We start from the raw sequence: 27152 nt of genomic DNA, 5'->3' as shown, positions 1-27152 counted from the left end.
TTTGTACATCCTGTCAGGGGAATGCTTCACTAAGATTCTGCCTGTGCACATTATCACCCTCCATGTGACATAGGCAGCCACATTTACTACAATTAAGAGGCGTGTGCCAGGGGTCAATTTCATAAACTTAACAATGGCAAAAAACAATGGTTAACGGTATTCAATCTGTATCACATTTTATTTAGAATCCAAATTCTCCTCTAACTTGAGACACATTGAATTATTGTTTACAGGTATGTAAGGTGGTATTCCCCTAATTCGATTTGTTTAGTCTTTTTTAAATTACACTACTGAAAGAAATGTACATATTTATTGTGACATTATTTAGTTCAAACCTAGTTCTTCCTCATCCTGTATGCACATTTACAGTGTGAGTGCCCTTGAACTTCCTTTCAAACTGAGCTACAATTAAGTGTCTACAGTCCAGTTTTGCAGAAATTGTTTTTATCTGATGTTTTGCAGAAACACTGAAAAATAACGTAGTCAAGGTTTTAACTAATATTTTGGTTTGTACAGGAAACATGTTTAATACGCTTCTGCCCTGTAACTGAAGAGGATCAAATCTCGTATACTTTGTTGTATGCATACTTTAGCAGCAGAAAGCGATATGGTGTAGTTGCCAATAACATGCGACAAGTGAAGGATATGTATCTTATACCTTTGGGAGCCTCAGAAAAAGTTCCACGCTTTCTTGTTCCGTTTGATGGTCCTGGTAAGTATGTTTCATCCCATAGTTCAACATAATATTAGATCATATTTATTCCTTACTTCAATTGTGTCCTAATCTCAATAATTTATGTAATTATTCTGTTATGAGAGTGCTTCACTTGCTAACTCAGTTTTGCTTCAATGTGATGGTATGTTGGAATTTTATTTACAGAGGTAAAAAAAAAAAATCCAGCCTTGCACCAGCGCACTTGTAGGCTTGTAGGCCCCAAGATCAAACCACTAAAATCAGCCACAACGTGTTTGACCCTAGCTCATTTGTGAAGTATCATCTGGTTATGTCAGCCTTTCGCCATCTTTTCTGTCTGATTGGGAATCAGTAGAGAACCCTCAAGAGATCCCCCTCATTCTTTTCATAGGGTTGCTGTGATTTTTGAGAGAAAAAAACTGAATTAACTTCTCCACCTCTAAATCTTTCTCATGCTGTTCATATGCCGTTTAGTCATGAGGTGGCGTGCTCTAAAAGTGTTCCCTGATTGCATTTGTTTTTGTAAGTTCTTTTACTTCTGTTTGTGTCAATCTAGATATGCATAGCATCACAGAAGTAAATGCATGTAGAACGTAGTACATACAATAACCCATCAACGTTAGCAGTGAATCCCATTATCCTAAACAACACTATTCAAGCAAAAAGTCAGTGTAGCCATAACATAACACACCAAGCTAGGCAAAGTAAGTTACCTAATCTATTTTCATACTAATTTGTGAGAGGCAAAGGGTCTGTGATGAATAAGGAGAAGATTGAGATGAAAGACACAGGGTGGTGGTTAATGGTAGCATAATGTAGAGAACCAGGGAGTGTTCACTTTTTGATTGATAACTAATGAGTAACTCCTCGGAGTCCGAGCTTGTTCTTTCCATAGGGTTGCTGAGTGTTAAATAATTCCCGTAGGTCAACCCCTTCACTTCTGAATCGATGTAAAATTCATTATTAGTTTGATTTTCAGTCTGGAGGTGGTGTGCTCCACAAAACTGTTCCTTGATTACAGGAGAGTTTATTGTGAGCATAGTAAAACGTATCAAGAACAAAGATAGTCATCAGCATTACTTAGATCGAAGCAATATAGCATCATAAACATAGAAAGCTTCTATACATTAATAAATCAAAGCATGTTTTGTGTGGGCCATATATAACAGAATCTCATCCATGACTAAAATGCATCTCAGATTATGGACATTTTACAGAGGACTATGCACACCAGGTACATATCTGTCCTCCTGTTTAGGGTTCTTTATCTGTGTGTACAAAGGGCAGTGCTGTAGTAATATGGGGAGGTCAAACACAAAGGCCAATACTGGATTAGACCTCTTCTATACACAAAGTGAGCTACAAAATATCCAAAAAAGAGTCTGAGTTTATGTTCAGGATTAAAGGCAGTGATCTAAGATCCTCTCAAAGATGAATAGCTGATCTTGTAGCCTGTATCTCAACCTCTAATAGAAGGTCATTTTGATCATTCCCATGAATCATTATCTAAGTGAAGGGGCAATTGCATTCCTCCAGTCTCAGTATACAGTGGATAGCCACCTACACCAGTAGATTATCGTTGCAAGTACAAGGGATTATGGATCCGCCAGTTGGATTGAGAATCAAGTCCCTCATTTGAGATACTTTGTTCCAAATACCACAACAGGAATGATGAAGGTCTTAGGAACGTGGATTAATATTTGAGGTGAGCACATGTCAACTTGAAAAGATAAGATCACAACCTGCTAGATTTCACACAAATTAAACCAAATAAACCGGTGCCAATCCCTGGTAACTTGATACAAAGTAGTCAGCCTTAAATCAAAGGCCATGTGTAAAGCATTCAAGCAGTGCATACATAGTAGAAATAGTCACACAAAACAGAATACAATTTCGCAGTCCATTTTAAAATAAAGGTATACTTTTTGATTAAAATGAGACCCAAACAACAACTCAGTAAGGCAAACCAGGGATATGAATTGTTGAAGATTTAAGTTAAAAAGCACAATGATAGTCTATTGAAGCGATAGACAGGACTGATTTGAAGGAGACCACAATCAAGCCTTGGTGGAATACAAAATGTAGATTGGTTCAGGTGAAAGTCTGGAAGTCCCAACACAGAAAGGGACTTTGTCACTTTTTGTGAAGAAAAATCCTACCTAAGCTGGTTGCTGCTGAAATTGTAACCACTGCTGTGGAAGTGAAGGCCGGATTCCTGAAGCAGGTTGGTCTTTCTGTGGCTTTGAAGATTTACCTCAAAAATTTCTAATTTCAAACGCGTAATGAAATTCAATTTGATTGCTGGAAACTGCTATTTTTCTCCTAGGTCCCTCTGAAACACTAGATGATAAGGTTTTTCAGAAATGTCCAAAGATTTTTCTGGCGCCCGAACAACCACAGGAGTACACTTCTAAAGCCACCAGGACCTCACAGAATGGCAAGTAGAGAATCTCAGGTGGTCAGGCAGAGGCCAGCAGCAAGGTCTAATCCAGGTCCAGTAGCCACTGGTCAGCTGGGCATTTCAAGGAAAAGGCCTCTTACAGCTTGTTGTGTCCCTGTAGCCACAGAGGAGGTCAACCAACTGACCCTCAGAGCCCACTTCCTTGTCCTTGGTACAAGAGGGAGCAGGTCCGGTCCTTCATGGCTCCTCTTGGGTCACAGAGTGCAGGTCAAATCCTCTTCTGATCTTTCACAGGTCTAGTAAGTGTTCCGAGAAGGGTCCCTGGGCATGCCACATTCATACTTGTCACCAGCAAGTAGGTGAGGGTGACTGTGCACTCCCTAACTAATGGGATAAAAACTCCTGGGGCCAACCCTACCCACTTTTTAGGTCAAAGCCTACCAGACAGCGCAGCTGCCTGGCTTGCTTACAACATCTTTGGGACATTCAGAAAGCAACCCTGGGAATGCATGCTGCATGTTGTTTACCATTGGCTTTGTGGTGTGTAGCTCACATTTGCTTCCTTTCTGTTTGCTGGCTCTATTTGTTTTAGGCTGTCCAGCTCAAGTTCGTCCCTCCTCTTCCCTAAGCCCTATTTTCTATAAACAGGCCTTTAGATCTGTTTCCTATCTTGACAAATTTGGTGTGTATTCAAAGACAGAGGTCAAATGTCAGGCTCTCTTTTCCATAGAGCTTGGTAGATACTTTTCTTTCTCTGACTTCAAAGGGAGAGAATTTATGTGACCATCATGCTGGCTCCGGAAAGTGCTTCAGGAAACTGATGTTATTTGTTTTCTAGCACAACATGAAATTTAAATGTCTACAAGTGAACTGTGCAGGTATTCCAGAATTAGAAAAGCCCAAAGGAAGCATATTTCAGGTAATTCTGAAGTATGGTAGAACAAATATTTTGTAAAAATCAAAACAAATCAGTGCACTAGGTGTTGATATTTCCACATGTTATCGTTTGTACTTTTATCAGTCACTGTACAAATGTAGTGGTGAGTTCAGTTGAAGATGTGTTGTCTATCATTGAAGTGTGCTACTGCACCAGGCTAATTCCAGTCTGCCACTCCACTCTGCTCTGCACCACTCCACACCACTGCACTCTACTCTGCACCATGCCACTGCACTCGGCATCACTGCTCTCTGCTCCACTCTGCACTACTTCATTTTATGTCACTGCACTCTGCCACTTCACTCAATGCCTCTCTATTCTGCACCATTCACTATATACCAATTCACTCCACTCTGCTGCACTCTACTACTCTGCTCAACTCAATACCACTCCAGTCTAGGCCACTCCACTGTACTCTGCACAACTCCAATATACGTCACTCAGCAACATTTCACTCTACGCCTATACACTCTACGCCAGTGCACTGTACTCCGTACCACTCCACTCTACACCCCTACGATCCATGCCAATCCACTGTGTGCTACTCTTATCCAATCTGTGCTTTATGCCACTGCACTCTACACCAATTCATGCCATTACTCTATGCCACTCTAGTCTATGGCACTGCACTCTACCCTGCACCACTCCACTCTGTATCACATCACTCTACCTTGCACCATTCCACTCTGTACCACATCACTTTACCTTGCACCATTCCACTCTGCCTCATCACTCTACTCTGAAACAATCTGCTCTATGCCACGGCACTGTGCCACTCCGCTCTATGCCGCTTTACTCTATGCCTCTGCACACTGTGTTTCTGCACTCTGTTCTGCTGCACTGTAGTCTACACTACTCAATGGCACTGCACTCTATGCCACTGTATTCCACTGCATTCTACAACACTGTACTCTGCAACACTGCACTCTACCACTGGACTCAGTGCCTTTCTATTGTGTACTGTTCCACTCTACGTCACTGCACTCTATGCCACTCTACTCTGCACCACTGCACTCAATGCCCCTGCACTCTGACAATTTACTCTGCACAACTCCACACCACTGCACTCTACATCCCTGTACTCTACTATGCACCACTCTAATCTACCCCACTGCATTGTATGCCACTGAATTCTAACCCACTGCACTCAACACCACTATACTCTGCAACTCTCTGCACCAGTGCACTCTACACTAGTCCACTCTACACCACTCCACTATAACACACTGTGGCCATTGCACTCTACTCTACATCACTGCACTATACACCACTTCACTCTATGCCACTCTACACTACTGCAGTCTTTGCCAATGCACTCTATGCCACTGCACTTTACACCACTCTGCTCTGCATCACTCCACTCTATGGACTTCATTCTGCAGCACTCCACTCTACACCACCTCACTAAATGCCACAGCACTCTAAGGCACTGTATTCTACTCTTCACCACTCTGCACCACTTTACTTTGTACCCCTCTACCCTACTGCACTCTGCACCACTGCACTCTACGCCACTGCACTCTACTATGCAATACTCTTGCCACTGCATTCTACAATGCTGCACTGTACACCGCTGAATTCTGTGCTGCTACACTCTATACCACTGCACTGTGCAACACTCACGCCAATTCACTCTAAACTAGTCCCCTCTACGCCACTCCACTATCCTTCACGCTACATGACTCCACTCTGTGCCACTCCAATAAACAACACACTATGCCACTCCACTTTACGTCACTCTACTGTTCGCAATTCCATGCTGCGACATGCCACGCCCCTCTATGCAACTAGCTTTTAGTCATGCTTAACAGCAGCCACACTGATGTACCACATGGCTAAAAACATGGACAAAGCCAATTGCTTTTGCATAGGCGAGGCCTGTTGGCTTTGCCAATGCTTGCTCAATATTTCCTGTTTGCCACACTGCAGATAATCTCACAGTGCGCGTCACTCTCAAAATTCAAGACAGGAAAACCCTTCTCCCCTTGTGCAGAGCCTCTGTCCACCCAGAGGTATGGCCAGGGTGATGAACAGCCCTCCTCCTTTGTGGTCACTCAAAACTAGTAGCTTTCTTTTCACTGGGTGTGGTGCTGGTCTGACTAGGGGAACAAACATTTGGGGCCTTTCCAGGTGTCACATTTACTTGTGAGAGGTCATGCTCCTTTGAAGTAAATTAAGTTCATGGAATTGCCCCATCTGGTCTCTCTGCCAGGGGAAGAAAACACCTTCCCACCCCAAGGCCATTGTCCCTGCTCTGTGTTCATATATCTTTCACACCTAAATAGGGCAGTTATGGAGAGCTAATGAAAATAAGCATCCTCTGGTAGCATAAAGGTACATATCTAAAAGTTAAATTTCCAATATATTTCATAAGAATATGACCCGCAATTAGATTGCATTTTATTAAATATAAAAATAACTTTTTGAATGGAGTCTGCAGCTGGGACAGGTCACAATATATATTTAAAGTGTATAATTTATACTTTGACATTTTCTGTGTGTTAACTGCAGCATGTCCAGAGACACTGTTGTTTTGGTTCTACTCACTGGAGGTTAATGCCATTCCTAAGGCATCTTACCTTTTTGACGTTTCAGGTGAGTTATTTAATATTTAAAATCAGGTTTTCTTATCTGTGAAAAAGTTTTTTTTTTTTTTTAAAAGGTCTCAGTCACGCCACACAGTGAAGCCATGTTTTCACTGCCATTGTGGTGGATGGCCAACAGGTGCTGCAGTCTACAAGGGACATTTAATTTTCCATGCTATGGGTGTACTTCCGCACCATATACTTTGGCCTCATGGGAAAGTTCAATGTGCCAATCAGTTTTGAAGTCACATTTTTAGAGGCCCTGGATAGCAGTATTCCATTGTTAGAGTTCAGGATTACTAGCAAGTGATTCCTAAAACCTCATAACTGGGGGTGACCTCCCAAAATGAGGTCACTGTCACAGGTTATGACAAGAAATCATATATGTATATTGTAACAACTGGATTGGTGACGTTTCCAGCATGAGGAGTTCTTGTGTAAACCAACTGTACAAAGGCTCAGTACCAGATAATTAAGATTTTGGAATTTGTAAATTTAAGCCTTGCTTCCCTAAGGTGGCTAACATGGGTTTGGAGCAAGAAGGTTCATTCTTCCGTCTCGTATTCCTATACAATCAGGGTCGGATAGAGCACTCTTGTAGAATGTTTCGTTTGTTTAGTGCATCTTTCAGAATTTAGGGTACCCCACTCCTGTAGTCTTATCACATTTTGCAGTATATTTCAATATATTTCAAGAGCATAAGAAGGTGGCCCCATGCTGTCTCAGACAGAGCTGATGGCAGTCCTGCGATTGATAACCTTGCAGCCCAAACTGGGACCGTAGGCCTGTCAAGGATTTGATCTGACTATCCCAAGTGATATCACCAACTGTCAGTATGCCCTCCCCATCCATTAGTTTTTGGTGGGCAGTTCTTCCCACAAATTCATTACCTCATGATTATCCTCTAGGTGCCATATATGTTTATCTGGAAAGCATTTCACCTACTCACACCTTTACCAGGTGGCACCACTCATCTCCAGTTGCAGCATTGCTTACCCAGAATGTGACAACATTAGACTACATATGGCACAGTGCCTGAATGCCGGCATACGTTCTTGTTTTTCTACTCCTCTGTGATGCAGATCTGGAGCTCATCTTAGTGTTTAACCAATTAAATTTGTCTGCAAAGTGATGCCAAGTAGGTCTTTACCCACGTTTTGAGTTCAAATCCTGCAGGAGACATTGTAAAAAAAAAAAAAAAAAAAGTCCATATCAGGTCTTTATAAACTATGGGGGTCGCCGGGGCCGGGGTCGGCGGTAGCACCGCCAACAGGCTGGCGGTGCTCCGCCGGGCATTCTGACTGCGGCGGTACAGCCGCGGCCAGAAGCGGAAAGCCGGCGGTGTACCGCCGACTTTCCACTGCCCATGGGAATCCGCCATGGCGGCGCAGCTTGCTGCGCCGCCATGGGGATTCCGACCCCCTCACCGCCATCCTGTTCCTGGCGGTTCCGCCGGCCAGGAACAGGATGGCGGTGAGGGGTGTCGTGGGGCCCCCCCTCTTTTGACCACGGTACGGTCTTCTGGCGGTTCCCTCCAGGCTGGCGGCTCCCACCGCCCGCCGGGGTCAGAATGACCCCCTATGTGTTGGATCAGTTCATGACCTATCAGCCCATAACTCTTGTTCTTTAATCCACCTGAAAGTCGTCCTGGAGTAGGCTGAGCTAAGTACCCCAACAGGAAATGATCATCCAAATGATCTTTCCATAGAACCATAACAAGCAGTAGGAATGAGAAGTCCTCTTCCTCCTGGATGAAACTGTCCAGCTTCTGGGACACTTGCAGACTTGATGCCATTCCTAGACATCAGTCTCTTCATCTACGCCAGAGCTAATTCTGAGATTAACTAGGAATTTCTGATTCCATCTGCTTATCCGTCTCAACTAAATGCCTTCTGGCAGGGAATGCTTAATGTCTTGAGGATAAGCCCGTTGCCATGAGGGGCACTTCTCAAAGGTGGATCCATGTCTGTGGGCTAATGACTTTGGCAGCTCCAATCCTAACTATTCCAGACTCTGCACCTCACAAGCTCCAGTCTTTGTGCAGCACCAAACAAGCCCTTGCCATCCAAGGCACCAACTAGCTTCTCTTTGATGCTGCTTGTGACATCCTCACTCACACTTCCCTGGAAGATGATTTCATCACCTCCTCCACATTCAGTACAGCAGACATCTGAGCAGCCAGGGAGAAAAGGAAAATACTGGTGCATGTTTTGATGATCAACGCCTGTCTCAGCATCTCCTTAGGGCCCTGAAATTCTCTTAAGTGAATCTTAAGATCAAATCTTATCTTATCAGATCAAATTCTGTGCCTTCAAAATGCCCAGAAAGACTCTGACACACAAAAGAAGATGCTATTGGAGACTGCCAACCAACCTCATTCCTTGTACCTCAGGCCCTCTTTCAGAAGAGGTCTACTCATTTACTGCAATAGTATGATAAAAAGTGAAAGCATTGCAATCCCTTGCCAACAATTTTACTGAAATCCTGCAAACATTCTCTGTAGTGTCGGAGTCCTTGCTGCCATTCAGTGAGGCATTTTATAGGGCAATTCTAACTACCTGGGAGAAGCCCTTCTTGGGCCCCACAATCCACAGACAGACAGCACAGTACCATTGGCCTGTACCTTCTAATTCAAAGTTATTGTTGTTAGACCCTTCACTCGATTTATAGTGGTTCAAGCCTCATCTGCCAAGCTTGAACCCCAGTAGTTTTTCCACAGCTTCTCCAAACCATGAGTCTAACTAGTTTGACTCTCTAAGCAGAAACGTTTTTGCATTGTTCAGCGTGGCTCTCCACATTGCTAACACCATTTATCTTCTTGCCTGATATATCTCCAACAGTCAAGTCTAGCTTGCACATCCATTCTTCACCTTGCAGTCATTGCTGCGTATTTACAAAACAGAGAACACCGTTCACTGTTTAAAAGGTCTTAAAATGGTAATACCTCCAAGAACACCATCTTCTCCAATAGGGAATCTCAATGTGGTACTAACTAGACTCACGAGGCCCACTTTTGAGTCGGTTCATTCCCGTCCTCTTCAATACCTTTCCTGGAAAGTGGCCTTCCTAGTCGTAATCACCTCTTTGCGAACAGTTTGTGAAATGCAAATGCTCACCTTAGAGGAGCTGTTCTTCCAAATGCATAAAGATGGCTAGTACTAAGACCTAATTGAAAATGTGTACCTAAAGTTCTGTCATCCTTTCATCTCAATCAAATAGTGCCAGTTTTCTTTCCCAGTACGGGATCAATAGTTGAAAGAGCATTTCACACTTTAGTTCTTAAAATAGCACTACTATACTACATTGACAGAACTAAATAATTTCGGAAAATAAAATGTTTGTAGCTTTCTGTGAACGCAGACATGGTTATGCTATATCTAAAGCAGGTATTGCTAGATGGATAGTTGAATGCATTCAAACTTCCTTTGCCAAGCCAAAAAGACTATACCAGTCCCCCCCACAGGCACATTCTATTAGGACGAATGTTGCTTCAGTGGCATTTCATAGGTAACATTCCCATAGCTGACATTTGTAAAGCAGTTACTGGGTGAACTTCACACTCATCCACTACTGTGTGGATGTCCTCGCATGCCAACAGACAACTGTAACACAAGCCGAACTGAGAATTTTATCCAAGCATCTGCAACATCCAGCGGCTAGCTACCGCTTGGAGATAACTGCTTAACAGTCTGTGCACAGCATGTGTGTTTACAGGCACACATGCTACAAATGGATTATGTTACTAATCTTGTAAACATCTATTCATCAAATGTGGTGCTCTAGATTCACATGTGCCCACCCACCTCCCTAGAGGTGATTGATTGTTCCAGATAATATGCATATATTTTAGATATCTTCTTTAATGTCCTTCATGAAGCATGACCATCACTATAGACACTATCTTGCTCCACTACACCTGCACTTGATGTCTGAAAAACAAACTGAAGATGGAGCCGATGACCATGTACATTACCTCGAAGAACAGTTGTCACTGGAACTTCTTTTTAGAAGAAAAGTAAGTTGTAAATGCCCAGGTCAACACTAGATGGCAGGAGTGTGCACTGGATGTGAATCTACAGCATTACATATGACAAGGTGCTTACAATGTAAATAACATAATCCTCACCTTCATCTTGGCTTCTGTATTTGATCCTTTGCACAATTGTCCAATTTACCTTAAAGAGTGTAGTTCACGTTGTGATAACTTCAGCCCATAGAGTAAGTGGGTGAACTACAGGTCCTTTTGGTCCAATCACCTCTCACTGTGTTCTGCCTAGATAGACAGGAATTTCACATCTGTCCTTCATTCTTGTCCGAAGTAGTCTGCCTTTCACATGAGCCAGTCCATCACCCTTCCTTCTTTTTTCCTCTTCCTTATCCCACAAAGGGCTACAGAATTCCTTAAGGTGGGTATGCATGCCATCCAGGATGAAGCATAATTACTTGTGGAGATGCTCTCAGAGTGGACAGTCCTCTTCTTGCCCTGCCTTGGTTAGATCTGTTTGTCTCCACAGAAAAGTGTAATGCCAGCAGTTTTGCGCGTTGCAGTTTCCATGGTGACTATTTTAATCTTGAGTGGAGCTCAGGCCTCTTTTACGCCTTTCCACCCTCTCCTCTTCTGCCTGGCATTCTCAAGAAGATCAAGAACGACCATGTCCAAATAATACTTATGGCTCCATACTGAGCACTAAGGGTCTGGTATCCCGAGCTATTGAGCATGGCCATCAATCCTCTAGTCAGACTGCCCCTTCGGGAAGATCTTCTGTCGCAGCAGGAGGGGAGGGTCTCCGCCTTCTTACGTGGAGATTGAGCGGTGGCAGTTGACAGCTTTTGACCTTCCCGCTGAAGTGTGTAATGTTATCTTGGCAGCCAGGCATCCCTCCACCAAAATGGTAAACGCCTATTGTTGGCATACATTTGGGCCTGATGTACAGATGTCTGTTAATTTCCCCCCACCCCTCTTTCTGAGGTTCTCGTGTTTATACTTCCTTTGGCCCAGCAGAACTCAGCTTTGCACACCCTCAAATGTTTTGTCTGCTATCTCTGCATTTCCGAGACTACCTGACCAGCCCTCTTTGTCTCCTTTTTTTAGTAGGTTCCTTAAGGGTCTTACCTACATGTTTCCTCCATCACCATTCATCATGCCCCGATGGGATTTGAGTTTGGGTCTGACATTCCTCATATGTGCTCCCTTTGAGCCTCTTCACAGTTGTCCTCTCAGGCTTCTACCATTAGAAACAGAATTCCTTGTGGCCATTACATCTGCCCCCAGGATGAGTGAGATGCAGGCATTGTCATCTAAGCCACCCTACCATTCCATCTGTCCTGACAAATTGGTGCTTCGCACATGGGTTTCCTTTCTTCCGAAAGTGGTTATGCCCCCCCAACGTAGGCCAAACCAGAACCTTGCTTCTCCTGGACTGAAAAGTGCATTGGTCTTCTACCTTGATCGTACTAAAGTTCTGGGTCGATTATCAATTTTTAGTTGGGTATATGGGTGCAAAGAAAGGTCGGGCAATGCAGAAGAGAACCATCTCTAAATGGGTTGTTCTCAACACGAAAATGTGCTACACATTGGCTAAAAAGCAACCTCCGGAGAGTTTCTGCGCTCATTCTACCAGAGCGACAGCTGACAGTACTGTATTAGCACACGGAGTTCCAGTCCTGGACATCTGTCAGGCGTCATTGTTGGTATCTTTGCACACGTTTACCAAACACTACTGCCTGGATAGTCCGGTTGGAAGGGACTAATACTTTGCTCATTCGATCCTGGAGAACTTCAAAGTATGTTCTTGGTACGCAGACTCTCCTCTGGGGCTGGTGTTGCTTTGGTATCTATTCTAAGGTAAGTAATCTGCAACTAGAAGTCTCTGTCAGATGAGCAAGTTACTTACCTTTGGTAACACCTTATCTGGTAGAGACATATTCTAGTTGCAAATTCCTTACTGACCCACCCATCCTCCCTGCTCTGTGAACTGATTTCTAGAAACGGGGACTTCCTTTCAGGGCCCTAGTTTTGACGCACCAGTGGTCAGTGTTCTTCATGGCTCAGCGCATCTGCCATGGAAAGTTGTGAAATGAAACTAATGTGAGTGCGACGGCGATGGCGTCTACATAGGTCCCGCAATGTCAAATCCGGCGGGCACGATGCCGAAAATGAACTTTGAGCCACCAATGCCACCTGACGGCACGCAGGGGTACTGCTTGAGAAAAATCTCTGTATCCGACTCACACGTGACTGACAACTGACTGACACCAGAATGAACTAGGCAACAAAGCCACCACCAAAAATGTCCAGGTTCAAGCTGTGCCACAACTGCAGGAAGTAGATGCCAGTTACAGACCCACAAGATGTGTGCCTTTGGTGAACGGCTCTGGCAAGACTCAAAGTCATTGAGAAATGTGCACAGAACTGATTCAAGACCGGAAGGCAAAGTTTGTTGTATTTGCAGAGATTACACTTTAGGTTGCTGGCCCAGTCATTTGACCATTCCTGCTACTGCTCTGCATTTACCACTTGAAAACCTTAGGTAAGTTTGCATCCAGGCGCAAGCATATCAAAACAAAGCGGGACTCAGTCTCCTCCACGTGAAAATGTCTAGATTTTAACACTCCATCCATGAATTCCCCAGTTCATTGTTGACACCACAGCAGATTGATGCCTTCAAAGAGGCCATGCTGCAAATTTTCAGTGTGCTTCCAGCTCCCTCAAAAGGATGTCCGGGCCCTGCTGGACCACCAGCCAGGTACCCTCAGCGAGCCCCACCCTGGCACCATCTGCCCCCATAGAACTCATTACTTGGCTTGTAACAACACAGGTGCAAAGTGCTACTCCGGATCATGGATCCACACTGGTTCCTGTTGCTACTGGCGCTGATAGATGATTTGGTGCTGACATCCATATTGGATACTGAACCAACGTCAGTTCAAGCTTGGCCGTTGTCATTTTGCAAAAGCACTAAAGCACAGCTGGTTTCATGCAGCCTTATCTAACTCTCCACCTGTACTTTGTTGCAGTATCAACTGAGGTTCCATTATCTTTGTGCTTGTGACTGATCCTGTGCCAGAGTAGGGTGCTCCCCAGGGTAGGCGTGATGGTGAAGGAGTGGGTTGCTCCCCTCTCCTTACAGTGATGATGCCTTTACCTTTCATTTGCCAGTAGGCTTGGTACCTCCTTGACTTACCACTTGCCCACCACCAGAAGAAAGGGCCTTATTTACAGTGGTGGCTCACAGTTCCTTTGATAATAGGACAAATGTTTTGACAGAAATTCTTCAGCCTGAGTTAGAAACATCTGAGCTCTTACTCCCCTTTAATGATTCCCCCAATGCTATTCTAAAGACTATCTGGTCGAAAACTTGTTCTTGCTTGCCTGTTAGCCAGCAGGTGGCCAGACGCCATAGGCCAGCTCCCAGTAATGCAGATTTTCTCTTCAAGCAGCCCATTATAGAGAGTCACATTATACAGGCCTTGACACGTAAAGTGAACCACAATTCATGTTTGAGCAACCCTTCTGCTAGAGAATCCAAAAATATTGATACCTTTGGTAGATGTATGTTTTCATGTGCCAGCCTTGCACTGCAGTCCTTAAACACAGGCCTTTGGGACGTGGTAAATGAGATCTTACCATACGTCCCAAAAGATCTAAGGGCCTTCCTGGCTCAGACAATCCATGACTCCCAGAACACAGTCAAGTATGTTATTTACACAGATGTGGATACCACAGACTATATTGATAGGGCAGTCTGTAGCAGTGTTCTCCGAAGACAGGGCTGGATGAGGTCTACCGAATTTTCCTGTGATGTACAGGCATTGCTCTGGCTATACAGACATCACTATAAGTATGCCCTTTGGTGGTTCTCGCCCCTTACAAGAGAAGGGTGACTATCCTTTGGAAAGCGTAAAAAACAGTACACCTGTAGTACTTCCGTTAGTGCTGCTGACCCCTGTAAAACATTTTCCACACAAGCTCTGGAAATTTAGGGCCTTATTTTATAGGCAGGGACAGCTTTCCCTGCTGGAGATGCAGCAGGCAGTCCAGACCTTTTGGGCCACGAAACCTGCAGACTGTGTGGGCTGCCATGTACACTAGTCTTCCAACCTCTCTTCTCCTGTTACAATGGTTAACGAAGAACTTTAGTTTGCCTTCAGAGAAGCATGCTATCCCAGTGAGTGGCAGGATCCTGAACTCCATTCTGGGTTGGTGATCCATCACATCCGACAGATGAATTTTACTAGTTGTTCAAAAATCGTGGACCATATCTTCTCTCTCCTCCCCACCAAAAAATCCTCCTACACCAGAGCGAATATCGCACACGCATCTGTTCATCCTGTTGCAGGAAATATGCCTTTTGCTCTTGAACGGTGCTATGTAGTACGTACCAGACCGTTACAAAGGCAGGTGCCGTTATTCCCAATACTTCCTCATTCCCAAAAAGGGTAGAGTCCTCAGGCATATCCTGGACCTTCCACTCCTGAACGCCACCTTGTGGATGGGCAAATTTAAAATGCTTTCATTGTCTCAGGTCCTTTCTGTCTGGACCCAGGAGACTGAATTGTGTACTTGGACTTGCAGGATGTGTATTTTCATATATCCGTCCTGTAGTCCCAAGGGATTCCTGTACCTCTCTGTCTTTGACTGGCTGCGGAAGGCACACTTGCAGCTGTCAATTGTTTATCACCTCCCAGTGAGGGCAGAACTTCTAACATTGTTGGATTTACAATAAGTGAGCAAAAGTCCCACTGGATTCCTTCACAAAGACTTCCATTAATTTGCGTGATCATGGACACAGGTGAGTTTAATGTTTTTCCTTTGCCAAAATGCGTTTAGGACATTCGGGCTATGAGCCCAATGTTTCACGCTTGATCCAGGTGGAATTCATGTTGAAAAAGTTAATGATATTGACTCTTTAAGTGAGGGATTCAGCTGGCCCTCACTTGGGCCAGGTAGCTAGTTAAAAGTGATGTTCATCTGTTTCACTGTGTGGGTACCACTTTAAGATCCCTTGTAAATCTAGGTGGTAGAGTGATGTCACCTGCCCTGGGGATATACAAGCCAAAAACCCAGGTGACTGTAACCTGAGGAGCCTGGGGCTATGATGAAAGTTCCAGTTTGAGAGTCTCAGAAAACTTTTCTAAAATCATTATGTGCCTAAGACTACCATCTGGTACTGCTACTGATATCCTGTTCTATGTCATAGGGCTCAGGAATCCACACTGTTTGGGTCATCTTAGACCTATAGACCACTGGGATGGATCATTGATCTCCAATTCCCCGGCACCTTATTTGAATGCCTAACCTGCCATAATTAGTTTGACCTTGTGCATTGACTTTTAGAGCCCATGGGTTCGGCAGATTTTTTGGTACTCCTAGTCATGCATACTGTTTCTGTTGACCTTTAAAATAATACTTCTGAAAGCACTTGGCAGTCATGAATATGACTGCAGCCATGGAAAACTAGCTTAATATTACTGGAGTATGTTTCTTGGAAATTTATTTGAACTGGCTGGGTCCACAATTTGCAAAAAAACTATATGAAATTTAGATTTGGAAATTGGTCACTTACATCCTTTACATACAGGTGGTGGCAGCCTGTCATTTAGTCTAAAAATTGCTATTTTTGAACAGGGACCACAGAAACTAAAACACACCTTTTATTCTTCTGTTCTCTGTATCAGGACTAGAAATTATAGTTGAATCCTGTGATAAAACATCTGGGTACATTTAGGGCCTCATTCTAACTTTGGAGGACGGTGTTAAACCGTCCCAAAAGTGGCGGATATACCACCTACCGTATTACGAGTCCATTATATCCTATGGAACTCGTAATACGGTAGGTGGTATATCCGCCACTTTTGGGACGGTTTAACACCGTCCTCCAAAGTTAGAATCAGGCCCTTAGTTTTTACATGGGCGTTTTGATGTGTAAATATGACAGCTCTCTAGGATGCTGGCTATCTATGTAATGTACCAATGTATGGGGACATAAAGAAGATAGTCCAACCCTTATTGGCTGACTGGTTAAAAAGAATAACCCTGAAAGCTCTCTTATCTGGTAGTGTGGACGAGCAGTTAGGATTATTAGAGGTGTCAGTGTCAACCATCTATTGCACACACAGAGCCAATAAGTGAGACACATACTCAATAAAGAAATCCAACATCAACTTATAAAAATAACACCGATTTTTATATGAATTTAGATACCAAGATCATCCGAATCAGGTAAGTACTTTTCGAGATAAGAATGTTTATATGTTTGGAAAGTTGACAGTATTTTCTGGAGGGGTAATGTTATCCTATGGGGAAAATAAATATACTGCATTCAGGCACTTAACAACGATTTACAGAACTGTTCTTCTAGAGTTAAGGTAAGTATGAGGTAAGGTCCAGAGCAGCACCAACTGATCACTTCAGGAGGCATTCAGGTTTCCAGGTGCAGGGATGCTATTCAGACTCTAGTGCTCCATTATTATCCTATGGGAATGAAACAGACACTGCATATGGGTACTTGGCAACAACTTACAGGACTGTTCTTCTGGACTTGAGGTGAGTATGGGACAAGGTCCAAGGCCACACTGTGTAGTGCTCTAACTTGAGTTTGCTCTTCTGGATCTGTGCAGACCAACCATAATTCTCTGTGAGAGAATACCCTAAATTTTAAAAAGTATGTTCCCTCTCCAAGTGGTCACCCTTTAAAGAGTGGTGCAGGCAGGTTGTGTGGCAAGGATTAAGGACCAGATATTTGGTCTCATTAAGATTAATCTCAAGCCCTCTCTGCCTGCAGAAGGCACCAAACAGGTCCAACAAATTTTGTATACCCATAGGAGACTTAGAGACTAGTAAGGTGTTGTCCGCAAACAGGAGCACCAGGTCCTTCATATTAGCTAAACTCTGGGCATCGTGCTTGTGGAACTCGAGTTGGGGCACCAAATAGTTGATTGTATATTAGGTACAAGGTCGGGAATAGGACACACCCTTGCCACACTCCCCAAGTAACTGGAATGGGCACTGTGGATTCCCCAAGGGAGCTACATCTAACCTGCGCATAATTCTTCTTATACAACCCAATGATGACATCGAACAGTTATTTTGGAGCCCCCAAGTCAGTTAGGGCCTTCCACAGGGTCTCCCTCGGAACAAGATCAAAAACCGACCGGAGGTCGACGAAAACTACATTGAGACAACCACCTCCCAAAGCAACGTATTTCCAATAAATTAATTGCAATTGAAATACTTGCTCTGGGATACTTGTCCCTGCCCTGAACTCTGCTTGTAAGGGAGTCCGCAAGCCCACATCCTCGATCCACTCTTTCAGCATTTCTATCAGTATTCAGCTAAAGAGCTTCTGCAATCTAAGGCTGGTTGCCCGATAGTTGGAAGGAAGGAACCTTAGGCCTTCTTTGTAGACTGGAACAATCTCAACAACTGCCCACATAAGGGGAATTGGCAGCTCTTCCAAGATGCAGTTAAAGTGTAGGAAGGCTAAGGGCCCCAAATGTCTTTATTAGTGTGAAACTGATCACTCTTTACCTTATTCAGCCCTGGCACTTTCCCTGGGGTAATCCAGTGTGCTGCTTTGGCAACCTCCCTAGATGTAATAAGATGAATATCCCAGCCATCTTGGCTAGACAAGGCCACCCCGTGGAGAACACTGTCCGCACATCTGTCCCCTACTATTGCACAATCAAGACAGAGCTCAGCCACATCCATTGTCCCAGCAGCCTAAAATCCTGATAAGTGGTCAACCGAAGCTGCTGCAATAATATTACAAGTCACTGGAGCAGCAGGTTCCATATCACCTTTTTAAAGGTTCAGGTTTTTTAGAGCATCTTGTACCCAGTGTGCCCTTGCCCTAACCAATCATACACAGACTATTTTACTTGGTCACTTATACGATAATTAGGGGTGAAAATACTGTGGGAAAGTATTTCAGGTATTTTATCCCACAGTTTCATTCTACACCCAGACATAGTCCAACCTAATGTTTCTTTGCTTTATTTATTTTGCAATTTTATATAGCACAGCAAGACTCAATAGGGTATCTGGGTATTTTATATGAGCACAGCTACTACTGCGGTGCACCACTTTGCAAGAAAACAGTTGAAAAGGTGGCTTTACAAAGCAAGCAAAAATACACATTAACAGACATTGATGACAACAACTATGATGTTGTCAACAAGTCCGTTGACAATACCAGGAATGTCTTAGACTACTCTGTTGATGCAGGCTTCAGTATGTGATTCCTCAGTCTGCATCACCTACTCCAGCTCCAGTGGACTTTCCGCCAGCAGATTTTGGTGATTTTCACTTCCTTTTGGAATGTGCATCCAAGCGTTTTGATTTACTCCTTCCAGTAAAAAAAAAAAAAATGAATTATTTTTATATGACTTCAGGATGCAGCCCACTGTACAGTGAGATCCATACCCATCGTGGATTATGTATGTCAAGAAACCGTGAAATTAATGAAGTCGCCAGCCTCATAATTCGGCAGAAAATACAGGGCTCCAGACACTGTGCTCTTGTGCCTTAAAGTTCAGCCTTGACCTGATTCGGTTATCTTGCAGGCGACACATCGGTGGGCAAAGAATCCTTCTCCTTGCTCAGCTCTACCAGATAAAGAAGGTCGCAAGTTAGATGATATTGGCAAAAGAATCTTGGCCATGGCAGCCATTTCAATCAGGGCCTCTAATGTTCTGGCCATCTTGGGGAGTTACGATCACCAAATGTGGTCAGATATATCTGCGTTTATAGATTATCTGCCTGATGATAAGAAAAAGGAACCAAAGAGATTGTGATAGGAGGACAAAAAGCCTCCCAGAAATAATTGATGCAGCCATGGATGTCTCTGCTACCATTTTCCATCAGATTGCTGGAGCAGCGATCTTGAGTCATCAGGGCTTGTTGAAGACTACATTGTTCTGCCCAGAGGTCCAAGCTGAAATCCAGGGCATGCCATTTCATAGGGTGAACCTCTTTGGAAAACATGTTGACAATGCACTGCAGTCCATGAAATTGGACACGGAAACAACTTGCTCACTGGGCACACTGCAGCAGATGTGTTTTCAGCCCTTTAGGGGAGGTAGAGGTAGATACTAGCCACACGCCCAACAAAGTTTCAGATCGTCCTACACTTCACAAGACTATTGTGGCATCCAACTATCTCAGGCAACCAGCCCAGAGACATCTTCCGGCGGGAGGAAAGTCGCAGGAGTCCAGAAGACAAAGATGTGTCCCAGGCACCAGCCGCCTCAGTCCCACAACAATTCAGCAATTATGTGTACAATTTTTACAATCATTAGCAAAAACGTCTTGTAGGAAAATGCCACTCTTGGCATGGCTGCCCCCAATTTTTGGCTATTATTGATAGGGATGTGGAATTCCTATAGCCCGACTCCTGGGACATATTGTTTCGGGTCAAGGGCAACAAGTTTTCATGTTTATTTTGTCCTTGGGACAAGTAGACCCAACTCCCTGCAGCACAAACCCTTTGGCTGCAAGTTTACAGAGAAGGGAACAGTCTGCAGTCGAAGTAATGTGTGTGTTAAGCTAATGTTAGTGCTGTTCAAACTTGTTTTTATGGTTCATTACCGAGAAGCCTTCTCTATTCGTGTGAGCGCGGTAAATACACGTTTTAAGGTCACACTGCACTACTGACAGTGGTCCCACAAAAAAAAAATGTACACGTTTCAAAAGTTTAACAATATGAGGCTACGTATAATGCACGCAGAATGCTCTATGATTAGATGCAAATGTTTGCAGAAGCTTGTAAGCAAGAGTGATGATTCTTTGCAAATCAAAATAAAATGTTCAGAAAAAATGCAAGTAGGAAAAATCGTTATGCTACTATAAAATTTTAGGTGCTATTTCTTTGAAGCATCATTTAGTAAAATATGTTGGTGCATGTTAGTATTTCCAAACAATATTCCTAACGGAAACTCAGGCCCTCATTTTGACTTCTGTCGTCTTTTTTAAAGACTGCTGAAGCCGCTGCAGCCAGCAGACTGCCAGTGCTGGCGGTGTCCTGACCGCCATATTACGAGTCATTGGAGGACTTCTGCACACTTATGGGCAGAAGTCCGACTCCGAAGAGACAGTTGTATTGCCTAGCAACAATACAGCAGCAAGACTCTGCCTGCCATATTACGAGCCGAAATATGGCTTGGCGGAGTCCGGCTGGTGTAGTGGTGCTGGTGATGCAATACCGCCAGGACCCGCCCCCCCGGACAACCTCTTTGACAGAGAACATAAGTGATCGTCCGAAAAGAGGGTGCAGGGGGTGAGGAGTGTTGGGTGCATGTGTGTGGTGTATGTGTCCGAATGGTGGTGTATGTGTGCAAATGGGGGTGTATGAGTGCGTGTTTGTGAGCGAGTGAATGGGGATGTGTGTCTGCATGTATGTGAGTGAAATGGGGGTGTGTGTGTGAGAGTGGGTGGGGGTGCCTGGGTGAATGTATACATATGCCGAGGGGTGTGTATGTGAATGCATGTGTGCATGAAAGGGTGGTGGGGGTGTTTGTAAGTGTGTGGACAGGTGAGGTGCGTGTGCCGGCGACAGAAATGGAGATTCTGTCACTGGGTGAGTTTCCGCCAGGGATTTCTGGGGCATGCAGCAGGGTTGGAGGTGCTCATCGCCGGCCACGGCGGTACGACCACACCTGCGGGCTAGCTGGCTTTGTGGAGGATTAGCGTCTGCCAAACCCCACAACTGGTGATGTGGCGGTCTGTACCGCTGGGTCCGCAGCGATAAGATTGCGACGGCAAGGCTGGTGGTCTGATGACCACCAGCCTTGTAATGAGGGCCTCAGTGTAACCATTTTCAACACAATTTTGGGAAGCATGAAAATAAACAAGCACTGGCAAAGCCAACCAATCCGACATTTTTTGTGAGTCTTTTGGTTTCGTCATTGCATGAATTGTTTTGACATGGCTTCTGTAACACTTTATTGTTGTGAGAGCTGCCAGGCACTCGCCATTGTAGCAAACACTGGCAAAAGAAAAAAAAAGTTTTGGTCTCAAAAAGCACACATTACCACAAGTGGCGTAACAAAGGTCCGCAGTCCCCTCCAGGAGGCCCCTCGCACAGCACCTGCCTTGAGTGGGTCTGGGGTGGGGCCCCCTCCAGTTTCGTTACACCACTGATTGCCACAGCAGTTCCTGGTACTGAACAAAACTACTTTGTGGGCCAATATGCTCCTTGTGGAAGAGCAGAATGTAATCTCTCACAGTAAAGTCAGCTGATAGAAAAAGGGAGAGATAGAAGTTTAATAAAAACATCTTTGTCAACGCCAGACGTAATTTGGGACCCAATTCTGAAAGAAAGTCACAAAAGTGCACCCATGGTATGTCTTTGCATCAGTGGTTTTCATGAATTCACAAGAACTTACAGCAGTAGACCAGGAAATCGTACTCCTACACAGTATTTGCGAACTGTATTTTAGCACGAGCAAATATGCATGTGTAGATTTGCTTACACGAAAATCTGTTGAGCGTTTACAAGTTCACTTTCCCTCCAACCAATTTATTCCCAACCCTGGAAGAACTTCTACTTCTACCATTGTCAGGAGTAAATTTCCAACCTTTTCTCATTATGGGAAAAGATTAGAGCAGAGCTGGTGAAAATCCTTACAACATGCAAATTAGTAGGTTTGCAGACTTAAAGGCATTCCAGCCCTGAAACTGTTGCTTCCTCCGGCCCCAGTGTATAGATCTGTGGAATGGTGGCAAAATAAGGAATTGCTATAATAAGGATTGAACTTGTACGTATTCAACCCTACTATAGTAGTAGCACTGGCATAATCAAAGGGGCTATTATCAGAGCTCTTACATAATGAGATGGCTGCTATAATTTGTTGCCGCATTACATGGAACCAAAGGGACAAGTAGATTTTTTTAGAGGATAAGTAGATTTAACAAGCAACTTGTCCCATGGACAAGTAGATATTTCATTAAATTCCACACCCCTGTATTGATGCAAACTTTGATTGAAAGTGTGCTCTGATCCTGCTAACCAGGCCCCAGCACCAGTGTTCGTTCCCTAAAACTGTACCTTTGTTCCCACAATTGGCACAGCCCTGGCACACAATCAAGTCCCTTGTAAAAGGTACCCATGGTACCAAGGGCCCCGTGGCCAGGTAAGACCCCAAGGGCTGCAGCATGTATTGTGCCACTCGGGGGGGACCACTCACTCAGCCCATGCACACTGCCTTGCAGCTTGTGTGTGCTGGTGGGGAGAAAAAGGCAAAGTTGACATGGCACCCTTCTCAAAGAGCCATGCCCACAAACCACTGCCTGTGGCATAGATAAGTCACCCCTCTAGCGGGCCTTACAGCCCTAAGGCAGTGTGCACTGCACCACAGGTGAGGACATAGCTGCAGGAGCAATATGCCCCTACAGTGTCTAAGTCCATTCTTAGACATTGTAAGTGCAGTGTAGCCGTATTAAGTATATGGTCTGGGAGTTTGTCATTACGAACTCTGCAGCACCCTAATGGCTACACTGAGTACTGTGAAGTTTGGTATCAAGCTTCTCAGCACAATAAACACACACTGATGCCTGTGTGGGATTTATTGAAAAATGCCCACAGAGCGCATCTTAGAGATGCCCCCTGTATGTTAGCCAACCTGGTAGTGTAGGACTGACTGGTCTATGCCAGCCTGCTACTTCCAGACAAGTTTCTGACCACATGGGGTGAGTGCCTTTATGCACTCTGTGGTCAGAAACAAAGCCTGCCCTGGGTGGAGGTGCTTCACACCTCCCCCCTGCAGGAACTAAAACTCCTGGCGGTGAGCCTCAAAGGCTCAAGCCTCGATTTACAGTGCCTCACGGCACTCCAGCTAGTGGAGATGCCCGCCCCCCTGGACAAAGTCCCACTTTTGGCAGCAAGTCCGGCAGGAAAATTAGGGAAAACAGGCAGGAGTGACCACCTCAGCCAGGACCATCCATACTGTGTCCAGAGCTGAGGTGTCCCCCTCCCTGCAGAATCCTCCATCTTGGTTTGGAGGATCAGGGCCAATAAGATTAGGAATGTGCCCCCTCCCCAAAGGGAGTGGAAACACAGAGGGTGTAGCCACCCTCAGGGACAGTAGCCATTGGCTACTGCCCTCGAAAACGCCCCTAAATTTAGTATTTAAGGGCTTCCCTGAACCCAAGTCATCAGATTCCTGGCGACCTGACAAGAAAGAAGGACTACTTAGCTGAAAACCCCAGCAGAGAAGAAGGAAGATAACTGCTTTCACCCCAGCCGTACCGGCCTCTCTCCTGCTTCAGAGAGCCTGCACTAGCCCAGCGACGCATTCCAGCAGGACCAGCGACCTCTGGCCGACTGGAGAGGACTGCCCTGCGACCCAAGAACTCCCCGAGACAGCGCCACTGTCCAGAACAGAAGAAAAGAAAAGAAACAGCAACTAAGGACTCCCACCTCACCCCAGAAGCGTGGGTCCTAACAACTCTGCACCCGATGCCCATGTCCAGGTGGCCCAACTTTCCAGAGAGGATCCCCAGGCAATTCTGACCAAGTGTCTACCCTGGGCTGACCTCTCCACCCCTCCCCGACGACACCTGCAGATGGAATCCTGAGGCCCCCCCTGACTGCGCCTGCCCGGGACGAAGGTATCCGACGCCTGGAGAAGCACTGCACCCCCCTGAGTCGAGAGAAACCGAGCACCGGTGCAGCAGTGACCAGCAGGCGGCCCTTCTCCCTATTCAGTCGGTGGCTTGCCGGAGGAGCCCCCCTGTGCCTTACCTGCAGCGCCTGAGTGACCCTCGGCGTCCCTTCATAGAGTTCCTTTGGGAACTCGACGCCCTGTTTGCAACCTGCACCCGGCCACCCCTGTGCCGCTTAGGGTGTGGGATTGGTGCCTACTTGGGGCGCCGCCAGTGTTCCTCTAAACCCCCTTGGTCTGTCCTCTGACAACGCGGGTACTTGCACGCAGACCAGAACCAAAGTACCCCCCTGTCTCCATAGGGGCCCATGTTATTTTGGCTCTTGTTTGGCCTCTGCACCCAACTGCCCCTGTGTTGCTGGGTGTTTGGGGTTATCTTAAGCCCTCGACTGTGGGCTAACTATGCCCTGGAGACTAAGGGCCAGATGTATCATCACAGCCCTTTGCGATTCGGAAATAGCGATTTTTAAAGAAATCGCTATTTCCGACTCGCAAACTGCCATGTATCACATTTGCGATTCGGTAATAGCGATTTTCTTAAAAATCGCAAATGCTATTACTGAATCGCAAATTGAGATACCGGCCCCACGCGCATCTATGGGTCTGTTGGCCCATATCTGCAAATATTTAGCATTTCCAAAATTGCGATTTCTGAACAAGAAATCGCAATTTTGGAAATGCAAAACCCCAGGGTGCTGGGGGACTAAGGCCCCCTCTGCTGCACCCCAAAATTTTTTGGGGGGACATGTAAGGTGCACACATGCCAAAAGGGCATGTGTGCTTTACATGTACAATTTAAAAATGCATTTCAATTGCATTTTAAAATTTTGCACATGGTTACCACCAAGTTCAACATCGCATTTAGGAATTGCTTCATACATGTGCTAAGAAATCGCAAATAAGGAATTCTTATTTGCGATTTCTAATTTAGAGAGTCGCAATTTGCGACTCTCTAAACAGGGTCGCAATTTTAAGGAATCGCTATTTTAGCGATTCCTTAAAATTGCGTTCAGAATGTATTTCATACATTCTGAAATGGCATTTTGCATTCGCAAACGGGCATTCGCACCATTTGCGAATGCAAAATACTTTCATACATCTGGCCCTAAAGGTGTTGGTTTGTTATCTTCCTCAAAAACTGTACTTTATTTTCTTCCCTCAGGAACTGGTTGAAAATTGTAGTGTCCACTTTTAAAATAGCTTTTTGCCATGTTGAGAAAAACTGTGTACATTGTTGATTCCTTTCAAAGTCCTCATTATACCTATGCATAGTACCTTTCATTTAATGTACTTTCCTGCAAACTGAATCTTGTGGTTCTAGAAATAGATTAACAAAGATATTTTTCTACATAAAATCTTATTGGTCTGGAGTTAAGTCATTGAGTGTGTGTTTCTTCTATTGTTTGTGTGTGTGTACAACAAATGCTTAACACAACCCTCTGATAAGCCTAACTGCTCGACCACACTACCACAAATAGAGCATTAGTATTATCTATTATTGCTCTGTCAAGCCTGGGGAACCCCTGAACTCTGTGCACACTATATCTCATTTTGATATAGTATATACAGACACAGCTTCCTACACAACTCTTCCAACAAATGGATGTTATCCGTAATCCAGCATTGTCACACACTAAAATTTGTTAAAAAACCTCCAAATGTTCCTCCACGCAGAACATCGCATCGTCATCTGGTTTCACTGCAGCTGAAAATCAACTTGCTTCTAGCCAAAGAGCCCAGAAAGGAAGGCCCATTAGACCAGAGGAACAAGGGATTTTACTCCAACTTCTTCCTCGTTAGAAATAAATCAGGCAAGTGAATGCAGGTGATGGATTAAAGGCTTTTAAACAAGTTCATCAAGAAGCAGTCTTTCAGGATGCTGTCTCTACAGGAAATTCTGCAGCTTTTGGATCCAGGACATTTCTGAATCTTCTGGATGCATATTTCCATATTCCAAATCATGTCAAACATTGAAAGTTCTTTTGTTTCAAGATAGCAGGGTGCCACTAGCAGTTCAAAATTCTCCCTTTTGGGCTAAGTTCCGCTTCCTGGGTGCTTACCTGGACGACGGGCTCTTAAAGGGACCCAATCCTCACTTGGCCACAAAATCAACTCATGCCTGTCTGAAGTTATTCAAAAGTCTAGGCCTCAAGCTGAACTAGGAGAAACTCTCTCTCATTCCCACCAGTTTAGCATTATTTATAGGAGCAATCATAGATACAAAAGAGGAGAAAGCTTTCCCAACTACAGACATAATTCAAAGACTCAAGTAACTAACAGACTCCCTGGCAGCAAAAAGGTCTGCTTTTGTAGGAAGGTACAAGTTGATGTTGGGGATGCTGTCATCCAGCATCCCGCTGATACCGAACTGTCGCCTCCGCATGCGTCCATTGCAGGAACAGATGGACAAGCAATCGGTTCAATGCCAGGACACCTTTGAGGATATGCTCTCTACTACCCCAGAGATGAGAATGGCAATGTCATGATGGTTGAACACAAACATTTCCCAGCATCTATCATTCATCTCTGTATTGACCGCATTTAATAATGACAACCAATACCTCACTAGAGGGATGGAGAGCCCATATTCAGAACCTAGAAATCCAAGGAAAATGGACCACTCAGGAAGCAACGTATTACATAAACCTTCTAGAGCTGAAGCAGTATCCTTGGGTCTTGGCTTTCCTTCGAAGACTTAGCAACTCTTCAGTCTTGGTGAGAACAGACAATACTACCACAATGGTTTACCTCACCAAGGGAGGAACGAAGTCAAAAGTTCTTTCAACTCGAGCTCAACAGTCTAGGAATGAGTGATCAGCACAAACATCACCTTGAAAGGAGAGCATGTCCCAGGAGAACAGAACAAATGAGCGA

General features: G+C 44.7%; 1 protein-coding gene across 2 annotated transcripts in view; it reads left to right on the top strand.

The window, feature by feature from the left end:
- Positions 1-27152, top strand: part of PHF3 (PHD finger protein 3) — a 629825-nt gene that overhangs the window by 579456 nt on the left and 23217 nt on the right. For both annotated transcript variants that reach the window (XM_069235742.1, XM_069235741.1), the window contains one exon: positions 517-712. In XM_069235742.1, coding sequence (XP_069091843.1) covers positions 517-712 — 196 coding nt within the window. The remainder of the gene's footprint in view (positions 1-516; positions 713-27152) is intronic.

This window comes from Pleurodeles waltl, chromosome 5 (genome assembly GCF_031143425.1).
Source record: "Pleurodeles waltl isolate 20211129_DDA chromosome 5, aPleWal1.hap1.20221129, whole genome shotgun sequence".
Lineage (NCBI taxonomy): Eukaryota > Metazoa > Chordata > Amphibia > Caudata > Salamandridae > Pleurodeles > Pleurodeles waltl.
The sequence above is the reverse complement of the archived record's forward strand: the minus strand, read 5'-3'. Positions and strand labels throughout refer to the sequence as shown.